General features: G+C 37.0%; 7 protein-coding genes across 7 annotated transcripts; 3 read left to right on the forward strand and 4 right to left on the reverse strand.

The window, feature by feature from the left end:
• Nucleotides 1-772: 772 nt before the first annotated feature.
• On the reverse strand, nucleotides 773-2,023 carry B0P05DRAFT_563790 (uncharacterized protein). Its single transcript, XM_051580756.1, has one exon. It carries the CDS (start codon nucleotides 1,915-1,917, stop codon nucleotides 808-810), a length of 1,110 nt encoding a protein of 369 aa, XP_051429686.1. The 5' UTR covers nucleotides 1,918-2,023; the 3' UTR covers nucleotides 773-807.
• Nucleotides 2,024-3,111: 1,088 nt separating this feature from the next.
• Nucleotides 3,112-5,868, forward strand: B0P05DRAFT_480652 (uncharacterized protein; the record flags this gene model as incomplete). Its single annotated transcript, XM_051575136.1, has 2 exons — nucleotides 3,112-3,520; nucleotides 3,587-5,868. Coding segments are annotated over 2 exons (2,691 nt in total), but the record flags the coding sequence as incomplete, so codon positions are not given.
• Nucleotides 5,869-6,723: 855 nt separating this feature from the next.
• B0P05DRAFT_480631 (helix-loop-helix DNA-binding domain-containing protein) lies at nucleotides 6,724-7,359 on the forward strand (the record flags this gene model as incomplete). Its single annotated transcript, XM_051575134.1, has 2 exons — nucleotides 6,724-6,929; nucleotides 7,038-7,359. 2 exons carry the CDS (start codon nucleotides 6,724-6,726, stop codon nucleotides 7,357-7,359), a joined length of 528 nt encoding a protein of 175 aa, XP_051429688.1.
• Nucleotides 7,360-7,673: 314 nt separating this feature from the next.
• On the forward strand, nucleotides 7,674-8,155 carry B0P05DRAFT_563798 (uncharacterized protein). The gene has a single exon (XM_051580757.1). The coding sequence runs from the start codon at nucleotides 7,773-7,775 to the stop codon at nucleotides 8,043-8,045; it is 273 nt and encodes a 90-aa protein (XP_051429689.1). The 5' UTR covers nucleotides 7,674-7,772; the 3' UTR covers nucleotides 8,046-8,155.
• On the reverse strand, nucleotides 8,130-10,548 carry B0P05DRAFT_563807 (putative esterase of the alpha-beta hydrolase superfamily). The gene is made up of 12 exons (XM_051580758.1): nucleotides 10,485-10,548; nucleotides 10,320-10,437; nucleotides 10,108-10,280; nucleotides 9,870-10,061; nucleotides 9,703-9,816; nucleotides 9,520-9,654; nucleotides 9,372-9,473; nucleotides 9,307-9,323; nucleotides 9,152-9,243; nucleotides 9,064-9,094; nucleotides 8,838-9,015; nucleotides 8,130-8,782 (listed from the first exon to the last, which is right to left on the reverse strand). Exons 1-12 carry the CDS (start codon nucleotides 10,524-10,526, stop codon nucleotides 8,564-8,566), a joined length of 1,413 nt encoding a protein of 470 aa, XP_051429690.1. The 5' UTR covers nucleotides 10,527-10,548; the 3' UTR covers nucleotides 8,130-8,563.
• Nucleotides 10,549-10,648: 100 nt separating this feature from the next.
• B0P05DRAFT_480698 (glycosyl-transferase for dystroglycan-domain-containing protein) lies at nucleotides 10,649-11,816 on the reverse strand (the record flags this gene model as incomplete). The annotated part of the gene is made up of 3 exons (XM_051575139.1): nucleotides 10,649-10,885; nucleotides 10,941-11,632; nucleotides 11,684-11,816. 3 exons carry the CDS (start codon nucleotides 11,814-11,816, stop codon nucleotides 10,649-10,651), a joined length of 1,062 nt encoding a protein of 353 aa, XP_051429691.1.
• Nucleotides 11,817-12,469: 653 nt separating this feature from the next.
• On the reverse strand, nucleotides 12,470-13,912 carry B0P05DRAFT_575900 (S-adenosylmethionine decarboxylase; the record flags this gene model as incomplete). The annotated part of the gene is made up of 3 exons (XM_051581668.1): nucleotides 12,470-13,224; nucleotides 13,278-13,504; nucleotides 13,572-13,912. 3 exons carry the CDS (start codon nucleotides 13,910-13,912, stop codon nucleotides 12,470-12,472), a joined length of 1,323 nt encoding a protein of 440 aa, XP_051429692.1.
• Nucleotides 13,913-14,559: the final 647 nt, after the last annotated feature.

Below are 14,559 nucleotides of genomic sequence, written 5' to 3' on the forward strand. Positions count from 1 at the left end.
AATGCCCAGACTTTGTTTCAGCGATTGTTTAAACATGCTTATCAGATCTTTTGATCAAAGTAACGCATGGGCTCACATGATAATCATTTATGGCGCAGGATCTGATAATTCTATTTTCCTAACGTTCATATAAAGTTTTGCGCTGTTTTAATGAATAAATAATCCACTAGTGTTTTCCAGACTGACACAAACTTATCAGATCTTTTCTCTCGTTGTTTTTTGACTTCATTTGCATCATCTTCATCAGATTTTTTTTGGTTGTGAGGCTTCGGAAAACATGGTTTTTCTCATTGTTTGTGTCACTTTGATTATCTTTTCGTCTTTCTACATCATTCTTGTAGCCAAGCTTTTCTTTGCAAACTGGAAATGTTGCTTATTCTGAATACATAATCGGTGCAAATATGACAAAACGTTTTTGAACCAGAAAAGCAGCAATGCATATATACCCATTTGAATTGATTTTACTCTTGAGCTAATAAACAAACATGCTTTTTGGTTAAATTTCTTATCAGATCCTTTTGATTCTGAGATGGGAATTAAACGCATGTACCCCCACTTTTTTGTAGCTTGTGTTATTCTGTCTCTAACTCCTTTATCGGATTCTTTTCTGATGATGTTCGATGTAAACCCCGCTTCTTTCGTTTCTGTCTCGCCATCCTTTATCAGGTTTTTTTTATTCGACTTCTAATTTCAGTATTTTGTTTTAGTGTTTAAAAAAGATCAAGGTCAATCTAATGCGGGGAAGATAAAGTTCAGTAGTTTAGTAAATTATTCCAGATTTAATCTAATGTTTATTGTATAATATGTCTAAAGTCGACTATGGCTTTCATGATACGAAGGATAATCAGTATATCCGATAGCGTCGTGTGTATAAAACGTCTTTCTATCATACTTGTTGAATGCATATTGATGCTTGATTCTGTTTGGAAGATCAGGATTAGCAATAAAAGCACGTCCAAAAGCAATCAAATTATCCGTCTTTTCAGCAATTTCGAGAGCATGTTCAACTGTGTTACTATAACCGCCTGCACTAATAAAGGGACCTTTCCAAATGTTTCTGTAAGAATCTAATGTGTCCACAGTATTCATGTTGGAGTCACTGTTAAAGTTTGAACGACTCTCAATAAAATGAAGATAGGCTAAGTCAGGGTAATTGTTTTGAAGCTGAGAAGTCAAGTATCCCCAAGTCTCTACTGGTGTGTCGTCTTTCATACCTTGGAATGAACCATTAGGCGAGAAACGAATAGCCGTACGATCAGCTCCAATGGCGTCTACAATTGCATCTGCAATCTCGAGCGATAAGCGTGTTCTGTTTTGAACATTGCCACCATATTCATCTGTTCTTTTGTTTGTGGATGAATTAATAAACTGATCCAAAAGATACCCATTAGCAGAATGTATTTCTACACCATCAAACCCGGCTTCAATAGCGTTGATAGCAGCTTGACGATAAGTCTTGACCAATTCCTTTACTTCATGCGTTTCCAAAGCACGAGGTGTCTCATATGGCTTACCGTTTGGCCTTTTACCAGGTATAGGAATGGCTGAGGCAGACACGATCTGCTCTCTGTTCGAATTCAGACTGGAAGATCCAGCGCGACCTAAATGCCATAGCTGCAAAAAGATGACACCGCTTTTCTTGTGAACTGACTCTGTCACTTTTTTCCATTGTTCAATTTGATCCCGAGTGTAGATACCAGGAGCTTGACGATAGCCACCTGCATGTCTACTAATAAATGTGGCTTCTGATACTAATAAGCCTCCAGGAGTTGCTCTTTGTGTGTAATAATCAATTAAAAGTTGAGTAGGGACTGCCTCGAGTGTGGCTCTAAAGCGAGTTAAAGGTGCAAGGACAATGCGGTGCTGCAATTGATAGCGGCCTATTTTGGTTGGTAAGAAGGCCTTCTTGGTGGTCATCGCCGAGATCAGTCAATAAAAGAAGAAGAAAAAAGAAATGAAGGCAAAAATAGCCATTTTCTAAACACGCTTAGTAACCCAAAAAAATCGAGGGGAAAAGCTTATGTAAATTTTATTGAGAACTGCCTTCAAGTTCCAACTTGACCCTCTTGCTTGCGTTTGTTATGCAAGTAATTTAAATCTACGCTGAAAGGACTTTTCGAAGCATTCATGTTTTCTAAAAAAAAAAACTCTTTTTCTTCATAGTGTTTTCCCAGTTAGATATTTACTAAAAGAACTTTTTTTTTTTTTTTACACAAAATTATTTTTTTGGTCTATCTTCAGAGAAAAGAATAGATGAGAATTTCACGCCACTTGAAACTGCATCTATCAGAATGCATATGATTTAACACTACTTTCTGTATAGATTTGTTTGATGAATCTGAAACAAGCACATATCATATAGCTGACGATAAAAGATGAGAAAAGCAAGTTGTCTAGACAATGTCTCGAATTTCGCTATGATCTCTTTTGTTTATTGACTATCTTTGGCTTGTCACATGTAGATCAAGTAATACATGTGACTGGTGCGAACAGAATAAAATAGTATATTTGATACAACCATGTTTGTTTTTCCCCTTCTTTTTTTTTATTTTTTTCTTCTGTTATGGCCATATCAACCGAGATTGCGACTTATGCAGCAGGGATGTATAGCAATGCATCTTCAACATTATTGCCCGAGAATATTGCGAATTTCATTACAGCCATTGCCTTGGCAACCCGATTGTCACTCAGATGCTCTTCACTTTTCATAGAAGCATTGATGGAATCAATTAAATACAGTACTTCTTTTTCATTTGGCATTTCAAGACAAGCTATCATAAATGCGCTATCAACAGCCAAAAAGTTACACAAATTGACAGCAACATCCAAATCACTCGTCACTTGCTCGGATACCGAAGTCGATCCTGAAAGGTACTATCAGTTCCTTGTCATTATCATCCATCGCTTATCATTGTATTTTAGGAATGGTTTTTTGCAAGTACTCGATAAATACACTAGCCTTGGTATTTATATTGTGCACCATTCATTTACATTGGCTGAGTTGTTTGCCTTGTCTGGTATACACTTTACTGCACAAACGATTAAATCTGGACTTATGGTATACACGTATACAAAGAGGTAGAAAAAGAAAAAGCTGATTCGTTTTTATAGGCTGCTGAAGAATCTGTTGGTATTATCGATGGTATTTTTGGCTCAAATGAATCTTCTCGAGCTATCGCTTCTATTATTACACTTGTTCATCGCGAGTTAATGAACGATCCCGAATTTGCATTAACTAAAATCGGTAAAGTGGCTATTTTGTCTGGGTTGACAAAAGCAATGACCGCCTTTGCTGTCCTCCAAAATGTCACACATAAACGCACAATGAAGCATATGAACATTACTGTTCTTTGGAAGGGTCTTGTTGTTGAAGAAGAAGAGAACTCACAAGCCTTATTGCAGCTCAAGCAAGAACAGCGCCAGCAAGAGCAGCACACAGACATTATTCATGAACTTGAGGAGATACTTACAAACACAGCATCCAGTCATCCTGGCTCAGGAGATGCCTCCAAAGTCAACAGTTCTTTAATTAGCCTGTCTTCGTCTTCATCTAATCTAAATGGAAAACCCATTGATTTGTCATTAGACGAAAATAGAAACCCCTATCATATGTATGAAATAACGACCACTACCAATCGAACCATTACCAGAACCACTAAGATTAGACCGATTGATGTCAACGGAAGCCGAGAAATTAGTGCAAAACAAGTGATTGAAAGGACAGATGAACAAGAAGAGGAGTCGTTTATTGCTGTTGTAGATCATCAAGTACAAGATCCTCAACCTATCATGAGTAACCAGGCCCCCGAGTATCGTCAAATAACAGCTTATAATGACACTTTTCAAGGTAGCACAGAAGAAAAAAGAACTGGATTCAAAATCATGTTGTCTTCTGTCTCCAAGAAATTGGCTCGTAGAAAAGTAGAGCGACAAACAAGGTATTCGAGCCATCAAGACGATAAAAGCAGTGAAGAAACAATTGAGGGTCCTGTTCGAACAAGAACCAGTACTTCTACCACATATCAACAACACCAATCTTCCACTTCTCAATATTTGAGTAGTCATCATGATGATGATCCTATGGAGGACCCTTCATCGTATTCCGAGCCAGAAATAAGCAAGCCTAAAAGACGATTGTCATGGAGTGGCCTCAAGATCAAGACAATCGCTAAAAAGAAGAGTATGACCAACTTGCTTCAAAAAGGAGGTAATAAGCGTAAAATTCCTAAACCATCTGAGCCCATACCACCTGTACCCACATCAAATGCCTCTGTTTATTTACATAACAACAACAGTAATCAGCGAACTTCCTTATCAAGCATCGCACGTACATTAAAAACGACAACTTATTCCGAAGAAATGCCCTCTGTATCTAGTAATGCTTCTAACCAATCTCTGGTTCGATCACCCTCAGTCCCTTCTCGGCTATGTAAAACTGTATCTCCTTTAGATATGGAGCCCAATCCACAGAACTTTCCTCGGAAGCATATCATTAGTAATATTGCCCATTTTATTCGATATGCAAGTGCTGCCTATGGCGAGTCTTTTATGCGCATCTTGGGTATTGGTGATATACCGAGTGTTTTACCTAACTCACATCATCCAAACCATCATGCTTTTGCTCACCATACAGGTGTAGCAGTAGAAGACATCCTGCTCTCAAGTTACACAGACACACACGTTCTTTCATCGGTTGGTCATTCCAAGCTACACGCGCTCGTTCATTATGTGACTGTAGATCATCATGCAGAAGCAATTGTGCTCACTTGTCGAGGTACGCTTGGACTAAGCGATGTCTTGACCGACTTGACATGTGACTACAAGGAGTTCACGTTACCTACAGACCAAGTACCTCATGGAGATGAAGCGAATGGAGGCCAAAAAAGACAGTATATTGCACATGGTGGCATGTTAGAAGCAGCTCAATTGCTTGCCACACAAAAAGGAAAAGTGTTTGAAGCTATAAAATTGGGTTTAGAACGGTATCCTACTTATGGTCTTGTGCTCTGTGGCCACTCACTGGGTGCAGGTGTCGCTAGTTTACTCAGTGTTCTATGGAGTGAAGAAAAGCTTCATTTCCTATCAAGGCGTATGATGACCATGCATGATGGCGACCACCACATTCAAAGCCGTTTTCTAGACTCGTTTGCAGCTGCTTCCATCAAGCGAGTCAGTTGTCCTTTTGTTACTTCTGAATTATCAGGTTTACCAGCTGGCCGTCCCATTCATTGTTACACATATGGATCTCCTTGTGTTATGTCTTTGGCGCTTAGCGAGTACTGTGGACAAGGTTTGGTAACGAGTGTAGTACATGCATTCGATATTGTTAGCAGTTTAAGTTTAGGGCTTCTGAAAGACTTTAAGAACATTGCCGTGAGTTTGCACGAAGAAAGACATGTGGCAGATGAGATTCTAAGCAGAGTGATTGGTTATTACCATAAGCACAAAAACGACCAAGAACAGCAAGAAATTCCAGAAGAAGAAAACGAACAATGGTTTTGGGCATTGATTAAAACAATGCGGGCAGATATGCGAGCAGAGAAATTATTTCCTCCGAGCAAAATGTATTTGATTGAGTCTGTTCCTCAACTGGCTCAACATACAGTATCGTCTGGAGCAGACAGACGAGCATCGAAACATAAAATGGCTCATATGGTACGACTTAGTCAATGTGATGATGTGCAGGCACGATTTTCAGAAATTGTTTTTTCTAGAACTATGTTTATGGATCACTCGCCCAACATGTATGAAAAAGCCATTAAATTGTTAAATAAAGGATATTTTGGACAATACTATTATCTAAGCAACTGTCCAGATTCAGTAAGCCTCAATGGCAACACGTGTGATTTCAACCGAGACTTGATATAGGCACAGACAAATTTTGAGCATTGTCCAATAATAGTACAAGAAGAAGAAAAAATTTTTATAGTTTCAACACGGCTAATTCAAAGGCATTGTAACACACACACGCATATATATATATATATATATAAATGTGCTTATGGAATGACAAACATGGGTTTAATAGTCTATCTGATTTCCCGGCAGACATGCGTATTTAAAAACCAGTTACCAAAGTAATCTTATCGTGAGAAAAACTAGGAAGGATAATTTCCTTTCTGGCGGAGTGAATAAGGGTCCTTTTTCTACTCAGTTCTACTGCATTATACATATTGGCAAAAAATAACCTGTTTTGCTCAAACGGGATTCCAGAACGCATTGTTGCAATTGTTGTAACATACGAAATATGAGATGATTTTCTGAGCAACATGATAAATTTTTTTTTCTTGGTAGAAATAGATCTTATCACTCCGATCAGAAACCATTGGATCTTCCTATATTTTGTACATGTCTTTTACTAGTGTAACCCAATGCTAAAAAATTACTAACAGCAAAGTACCTAAACACAAAATTTACGTTTTGCCGAATCTACGGCCAAAAACGAGTCAATCAGAAGCTAGCAAAGTAGAGCAGCTCAGTGTTGATTGGCTATGACCGTGAGAACTAGTGGCGGGGTCCAGAGTGTAAATTAAAAAGAGTCACTACTTTGCGATGGGCACATGTTTGTTTTCAGCAGAAATTCCAAAATAATAAAAAGTGAATCATGTGAAATAAATCATTTTTCTTCTCTTCTTTAGATTTATCATGGTTTGCGCCACCAATAGCGCCATTCTACAAATGACCCCCACCGTAAATTCTGAAAATCAAAAGCCTTATGATTTTATGGAAGAAGACACTGACTCAGAAGAAGATTCTTCTCAAGATGGCTCCACCCCAACAACGCCTGCCACCCAACCAAAGCGTCCTATCACTCAAGCCCTTTTCCTCAATTTTACTTCGGACCTTTCTCCTCAAAAAATGAGTAAAAAGAAATCAAAGCCAAAGAAACAAACAGCTTATCGTGTCAATGGTGTCAACATATTGAACAGGTAAAAAAAAAAAAAAAAAAAAAAAAAAAAAAAAAAAAAAAAAAAAAAAAAAAAAAAAAAAAAAAGAATACACAGCTGAGACAGCATGGTCCTAAATAAATTCTGTAGAAATAATCTTGACAGTAAGACAGCTATTGAGCGTATTCAAAGAAGAAGAGAGAACCATAACCACGTAGAACGTCGTCGAAGAGATAACATCAACAACACTATTTTTGAACTATCGAGCGTTGTTCCAAATGCTATTCAGCCTGGACAAAAGCCCAATAAAGGCAACATCTTGAAGCTCTCGCTTGATTACATTAGAGTAGGTAATGCCTTGCCTTACTGTTTATACTTACCATTCTTTAGGATTTGCAAGCAGAAAACATGGCCCTTAAAGAACGCCTATATCAGTATACATCTCAAACATCTCCTCCATTACCTCCTTTGAACTCTAATAATAACACAGATGATTCATTGATCAAAAATCAAACACCACAACAATCTCCGTCTGCACCCACCTCTCCAAGATTTTTACGTAATACTAACAGTAATCATTTTCAACTACAACCTACAAGTATGTCTGTACCATCTTCTCCTCATCATCATATTACTGCTGTTTCTCCTTTTGTACCTAATTTGCCTCCACTTTCTTTACCACCAGCTCGACAACAACAACAGCAACAACAGCAACAACAACAACAACAACAACAACAACAACAACAACAACAACAACAACAACAACAACAACAACAACAACAACAACAACAACAACAACAACAACAACAACAACAACAACAACAACAACAACAACAACAACAACAACAACAACAACAACAACAGCTTCAAACTGTCTTTTCTACCATGTCTGTTTCTTGCTCTCCTGCTTCAAACAACTCATCTATTGTCTCTACCCCTTCTTCATCTTCTTCTACTTGTTCCTATCCCTATTACAATCAAGCACATCCTATTCAGCCTCAACAACAATTTGCTCAAATACAACCACATCACCAAGGAGGTTTCCGACCTCTTTTACCAGCTACAACCACTACCACATCTCCTCCTTCAACTCAATTTTTGCCTTCTTTACGTATGAGTGGCTATGAAAAAATATATGGCAATGTTTGTCGATACTAAAATATACACACACACACACACATATATATACATACACAAACCTTGTAAATACCACTATTCCATATTTATATACATATATGCATATTCCATGATTCATATCAAATAAAGAGAAAGTTTATTTTTTTTTTTCAAGCATACACGTTACTCTGGTTTAGTCATGAACAATCCTCTTTTGGTTGAATGTCTTTCTTTTGTACAACTAATAGGTGTACTTTTAGATGTTTGAATGAAAAGATCATCTTCATCATCTTCATCGTCATCTTGCATCATTTCTTTGTTAGGATCTGTAATTTCTGTTATCTTTTTAGGTATTGGTTCATCTGGTTCTTCCAGCATAGTCATCATAATAGGATAGTGTTTAATATGAAGTTGAGAGCTGGATCTATTCTCTAAAACAGGTCTATTCTTTTTACTCTGTAATTCATTCAATCGATGAAGACGCAAACGATAAAGGATTTGATCAATAGACAACTCAATCTGCAAGTGATTTTTAATAATTGACATTTCTGTATTGAGTATTAATAGGGCAACATCCTTACTGATGACTTACTTGGCCAAGTGGCTCGTTCTCCTCGTTGAACACACTCATTAGCGTATTCAAGTGATGGGTTTGAGAGCACTTTAAAGAAATCAGAATATCCAATTTCAGGTACAATAGTAATGTCACCAGAGTATTTTTGTGACATGATAGACTGTATCTTGTAGAAAAAAGAAGACATGATACCTAGTTCCGTTAACTATATATATATATGTATGTAAGTAAGTAATGTGTATTAGGCAACCTCTATTTACTTGAGTGCATCGATGCTGTGCTTCTGTCTTGGCCATATGCATACAAAAGTTTGCGGCTTGTCTTAGGCGAGAAGGTGTGTTTGATTTCTGTAGAAAGGGAATCACATGTGGATTCACTTGACATACAATGAAATGATTGACATTAAATAGTTCAGATAGTTTGTTCATTGGCAAATCACTATACATAAATATATTCAGTAAACTAAATCAGGCATGTCCTTCTTACTTTTCAACAGAACCATCAATGTAAAGTTGATCTAGAGTGATTCAGTTAGTTAGTAGAGAGAGCATTTTTGTCTGTATAGTATACTTGCCACTTGGATTCCATGGTGCTACTTTGCCATTTTTATCTTTGGAGAAAAGTGGAGTAGATCCATAGAAAACAGGTACTGCACATGATGCTGCACTAAATAAACAGATAAATATAAACCCCCCCTTTTTTTTAAAAAAAAAATAAAGTCTGACTCACACTGCAGACCAAATCAACTAAGAAGCATATAAGTTATATAAAATATATGATTGAGTATTACTAACCACATCTGGAGCAGTCAAATAGTTCATTAATCTAGGCATATCATACAAAGTAGAAGAGCTGACTGTGATATTTAAAATAAATCGAGTTCGATTAAATGCTTCCTGATAAAAGCAGTAAGTAATGATTTCTACTATATGTGTCTGGTACCTGAAATGTCATATCTCCTAAATTGGCTCTTATGGCTTCTCGTAAAATGTCCACATTAAATACTTGCCCTGATGTCAAAAGACGATGCAGACGAGCAAATGAAGAATCTGGTTCACCTTCTCTCTCAAACACATCCTATCACCAAAGTTAAATAGCTTGTGATAAAGACAGCATTAAGCTTACGAGTCGAAATGTAGAAGGGTCAAATATGGTATGTAGTTCATCATTGGTCTTGGTACAAACAAGGGAAGCCATAATACTGCCGCTTGAAGCACCAGAAATAATACGCGGTAATAACTGAGCTTCATGCAAGCATTTCACAACACCAATATGATTTAGACCCAATGTACCACCCCACTTAACAATAAAGCAGTTCTACCAAAGCTTTGTCGAATATTCATAAAGAAATCATGTTTTGCTTTTAGGTCTAGATGCTCATCAGGATCTGTTGGTTCATCACATATCCAATTGAGCTGTCTTACGACCTCTTCAATATACTCAGTTGTCAGGTCTTTTGTTCCTACACGTGAATATGAATAAAGCTATTAAATAATAAATAAACAATATTCATATGATACACAGTTTTACTTTTGGGTTGCCCATATCACCTAAATTTCTAGCCAAGCTTGTTCTCAAGGCAAAAATCATGGCTACTTGTCCTTTATTCAAGCGTCGAATCTTGCGTAATTGATCGAGTCTTGCCTTGACCAACTCCCAATCATAATCAGGTGATTCGAGTTCTCTTTTCCATTCATTGAAGCCTTGTATGATAAGCAACAAGTGTTATTTTAAGCACTTACCATCCATTTCATCTAATATGTTGGCTGCTTCTGCCCATTCTTCATAACTGGTCGCCGTTTTAAGTAAATGTTCGTAGTATGATTTTGATTGACTAGAAACAATTCTATGGTATATTTTCTTTAAATGTATTTAATTTCATTATTTTCAATGTATGTATATTTTACAGTAGGGCAAAATGAAGTCAGGCCAAATGATTCTGCATTCATCTCAAATTTAACAAAAAAAAAAAAAAAAACAAAAAAAAGAAAAAAAAAAAAGAAATGATTGGTTTCGTCTTTAAATATGTTGTCTTTGGCACGTGAAAACAAAGTGCAATTTTATTTCCTTTCTAAATAGTAGCAGTGATTTCTTGTTGTCGCTTTCTAGCTTCTTCTTCAGCTAAATCTTTCAGTCTTTGTTCTTTTGAGATCCCAGACAAGTATTTCCATTTGGGGATATCTGTACACACCTTCTTCATGTTATCTGCTGCTGGTGTGTACCAAGTGTCTTCAATTACGTATTTTCTTGAATAACGGAGACAGATTTCAGTTCTAAAGTTATCGTACAGACTCTTGTTGTGAACACGCTAATTCATGTGGAACAATGAGTAAATGGAATAACACAGTTTTTTTTTAACTTACTTCTCTCGTACGGTCATGGTTGGCATATTTATGAGATTGGTGGATTAAAAAGTCATTTGGAAGCACCCAGTAATCAACGCCAGAAATAAAGATTTCATAAAGACAAGCAGCCTTGTTGGCACCATAGCCAATAAACCGTTCATCGCACCAGGGAGTTCCTTCTTTCTTGTAGATGATATAAGGTTCATATGAATATTCGTATTGAGTGACAGGATACATCTCCGTAGCGGTGTACCAATATGTGTAGTTGGTAGCACCATGACCGGAGACCCAGGAGCTATGGAAACTATCGAGTTTGTTTGACTTGACTTGTTTGATCACTTGGCTCTTTTTAGTAGGGAATGTACGCCAGTCCATACCATCTTTTTGGTTTAGGTATTCAAAGGCAGGCACAACAATGGCTGTCTTTCCGGAAGCCAACATGTTTGTCAACTTGGGGTCATTGAAAATAGTCTTACGGAAATCAGTACAGAGATGGAAATCAACATCAAGCATCATCAAATAGTCTGTACGAGTAAATAGTTTGGCAATGTTTCGCCACATGTTAAATTGTCGATCGTATTTGTCAATAATGAGATGGACATCAACAAATTTTTGCATATCTGGGTTTGAAATATAAATTTTGCCTAGTTCCTTCATGGTAATAAGTTTTTCGTCATCATCCAAAACATGGATAGCAGCAGAGATAGGACCTAATCATCTCGTCAGTTTATCTAGAGTTGAGTTTTTTTTTTGTTTTTTACCTTGATAGTTAGTGGCTAATCTACTTAACACATGGAATCGATTACGAGTAACTAACGTGGCCAGAGTGATATCTTGTGCTTTCATTATATGGGATGCTTTAAAATAATAGGGCGTAACGTTATCTAGACCCATACTACTGGAAAAAATTTTTGACTTGACGAGTTGTTCAGCAATCTTGTGGTGGGTATCACTGCCTATTCAATGTATCGATAACTATGCTATGATTTTTGTTTATAGTTACCCTTAGAGCCTGGCCATATAATTTGATTGTGGTCAATATCATCTATAACTTGAGTTGGACGTTCTTCAACGATAATTTGTGCAATGTCTTCTCTTCTATTATTATTGTATTTATTATGACTGAAATCCTCAGTTGCATCGACAGTTGTATTTACATGGTGTACAGAAAAGTAATGGTTGGTGGTATAGAACAATGATATCATGATATAAACAAAGACAGCATATTTTGCTAGTCTAGACACTTTTACGTTTGATTCTAAACGCATCTTAAAGGAAAGGAGTCAGAAAAAAAAAAAGGAGAAAAAAAAAGAGACAAAGAGACAAAGAGAGAGAGAGAGAGAGAGAGATGCTCTATACAGCAGGGAGATAAAGAAAGGAAGGAAAAAAAAGAGAGAAAAGAGAGCATCCGATCTGTTATTTTATATTAGCCAAAAAAAAAAAAAAAGGGAGTTGGCGTGCTTGGTAGTACATACAATCAAAACTAATTTACTATTTGTATCACATAGAAAGTAATTAACCAACATCTTTTTTATTGTAAGTCCAGACTACTTGGCATAATGACCATAAACCAAGTCATAGCCATCAAATTCATACAAAATACGGTTAGTGCGCTTATATCCATTCAAGGCAGACATAGAACGAACCATATGGCTGTGGCTGTGGTGTTCCTTGTGATGAGAGGTAAAGTAGGTTACAGTAAAAGAAGAGGGATCGAAAATGTCAAGAACACGAGTAATCAAGGCTTCAATAGGACTTTCGCCTTCTTTGTGATCATCACCGTGGGACTGTTCAACGGGTATATTACTTTCAAAAGAAGCATAAGAGCATTCAGGTTCAGGTGTAACATGGAAAGTAAAGTATCTATCCTTCCAGAGACCGTTTGAGGAATAGCCACAAGGTTCAAATAAATAAGAGTCAATCTTGGCAGAGGGGTAGAGTTGATCAATACCAGTTTCCTTGTCTACCCATACACCACCTGGGATACCACTCTCTGTCTTTGCAGGGTCGTGATAAAAGTACTTCATGTTTTCTGGATTTAAACCTGTCATATGGATTTCCACTGTTTGGTCTGGATGTGAATGACCTCCATTGCCAAAAGGAGAAGGATCTTCATCTGTATCTGATGTAACAGGTGTAGATTCTCCGCTTTGAATTTCTTTTTCTTGCATCACACTGCGTAAGTGAGGAGGGTAGGGTGAAGGTCTGGAAGCATGGTGGAGTACATCATCAGAGGGTTTTGTCAAATAGAGATGCCATTGGTCTTGCAATTCCTTACCAATCTTGTAAGAGGAACCTTGGTCTAATGGATGTGTTATTACATGCGTATGTGTGTGTGTGTGTGTATAGTCTTACCAAAGTACTTGTCCAAGAATTCAACTTCTTCTTCCCAAGAGCGGTGGGGGCCCTTTTGACGCTCAGGGAACATAAAGGCTTTTCTAGAATAAAATACTCGCCAAACCTTTTCAAATCCGCAATAACTCTTGGCGAGTTCTAAAAGTCGAGGTAAAGCCAAAAGGAGTGTGGTGGTACCACATGTTTTTATGATCATCTTGTGAGGGTACACAAACATCGATGATTCGCTAAAACACGTCCATATATATAAGTATAAAAAAATTTTTTTTCCTCTTCTTCTCTTTCATCTCTTACCTCAATAAATAAGCATCAACGTCCTTGTTTGTAATGACGTTCAGAACAGTACATTTAACTAATGCCAACATTTTATCCAACACAGGTTTAGGGATTACAAGAAGACCGGTCTTACCATCAAGAGGAGCATGGCTTCTTCTCTTTCTGGCATCATTTTCTTCTTCATCTTCTTGTTCATCAGAGGAAGAAGAATCCAAGTTTTGATGATCCTTAATAAGTTCGGGTGAGGGCGAGAACCAGATTTCTAAGAGTTTTTCAGGGCCTTCGAAAGCACCTTCTTGGGCAGAGTAGTTTTCACCGGGAGCTGGAGCTGGAGCTGAAGGATGAATGAGGCTTACCATAGAAATTGAAGTTGTAAAATGTAATGTATATTTATGTGCGTGTGTTACGGAGGTCGAAAAGGTATCTGTACTTGATCAAGTACAAAAAGTAAGGAAAAAAGTCTTGATTTAACGGCTTCTAGAGAGATGTTGGGCTATTCCACTGTGACGTTTTTATAAGGAAAAAAACGACCAGTATAATATGTTAACAGAAAGAGAGAGAGAGAAGAGAAAAACAGTAAAAAACAAAAATAAAAAAAATAACGAAACAGAGTTAATGTAATGGGTAGAAAGAAAAAAGAGAAGAAAGAAAAAAATATTTGTCGTATAAATTTTGATGGCTTTGTTGGATATCAACGAAAAGATTTTTTTCTTGAAAAAAGCAAAACAATTAGAACCCTGAATGCTAAACGATTATTGGCGCATTGACTAGAAACGTGACTATTCATTCTATTTGCCGGTCGTGGGTAGACATGAAAGCCACCCAAAGTAGACTAACGCGTATTTTAATTCTCCATCTTTTTTTTTTTTAGAAAAAGTTACTTCGTCCATTTCTGGGTAAATGTAGAGTAAGTCGAAAAAAATAAGGCATTTCATAAAGAGAAAATAAAGAGAAGAAGAACTTGATTAGCTAAATCTATAAATCAAATAACATTCTCGATTGTTTT

Source organism: Gilbertella persicaria (assembly GCF_025201335.1).
Source record: "Gilbertella persicaria strain CBS 190.32 chromosome Unknown B0P05scaffold_71, whole genome shotgun sequence".
In the NCBI taxonomy this organism is placed as follows: domain Eukaryota; kingdom Fungi; phylum Mucoromycota; class Mucoromycetes; order Mucorales; family Choanephoraceae; genus Gilbertella; species Gilbertella persicaria.

What these genes read in the sequence shown, in the direction of transcription:
- B0P05DRAFT_563790 (XM_051580756.1), bottom strand. Translation starts at nt 1,917, where the DNA reads ATGACCACCAAGAAGGCCTTCTTACCAACCAAAATAGGCCGCTATCAA.
- B0P05DRAFT_563798 (XM_051580757.1), top strand. Translation starts at nt 7,773, where the DNA reads ATGTCTGTTTCTTGCTCTCCTGCTTCAAACAACTCATCTATTGTCTCT.
- B0P05DRAFT_563807 (XM_051580758.1), bottom strand. Translation starts at nt 10,526, where the DNA reads ATGAATGCAGAATCATTTGGCCTGACTTCATTTTGCCCTACT. An exon ending in ACCCTTCTACATTTCGACTC is followed by an intron (nt 9,655 to 9,702) that starts GTAAGCTTAATG and finishes CTTTGGTGATAG; the next exon opens with GATGTGTTTGAGAGAGAAGG. An exon ending in CACAGCATCGATGCACTCAA is followed by an intron (nt 8,783 to 8,837) that starts GTAAATAGAGGT and finishes ATATATATATAG; the next exon opens with TTAACGGAACTAGGTATCAT.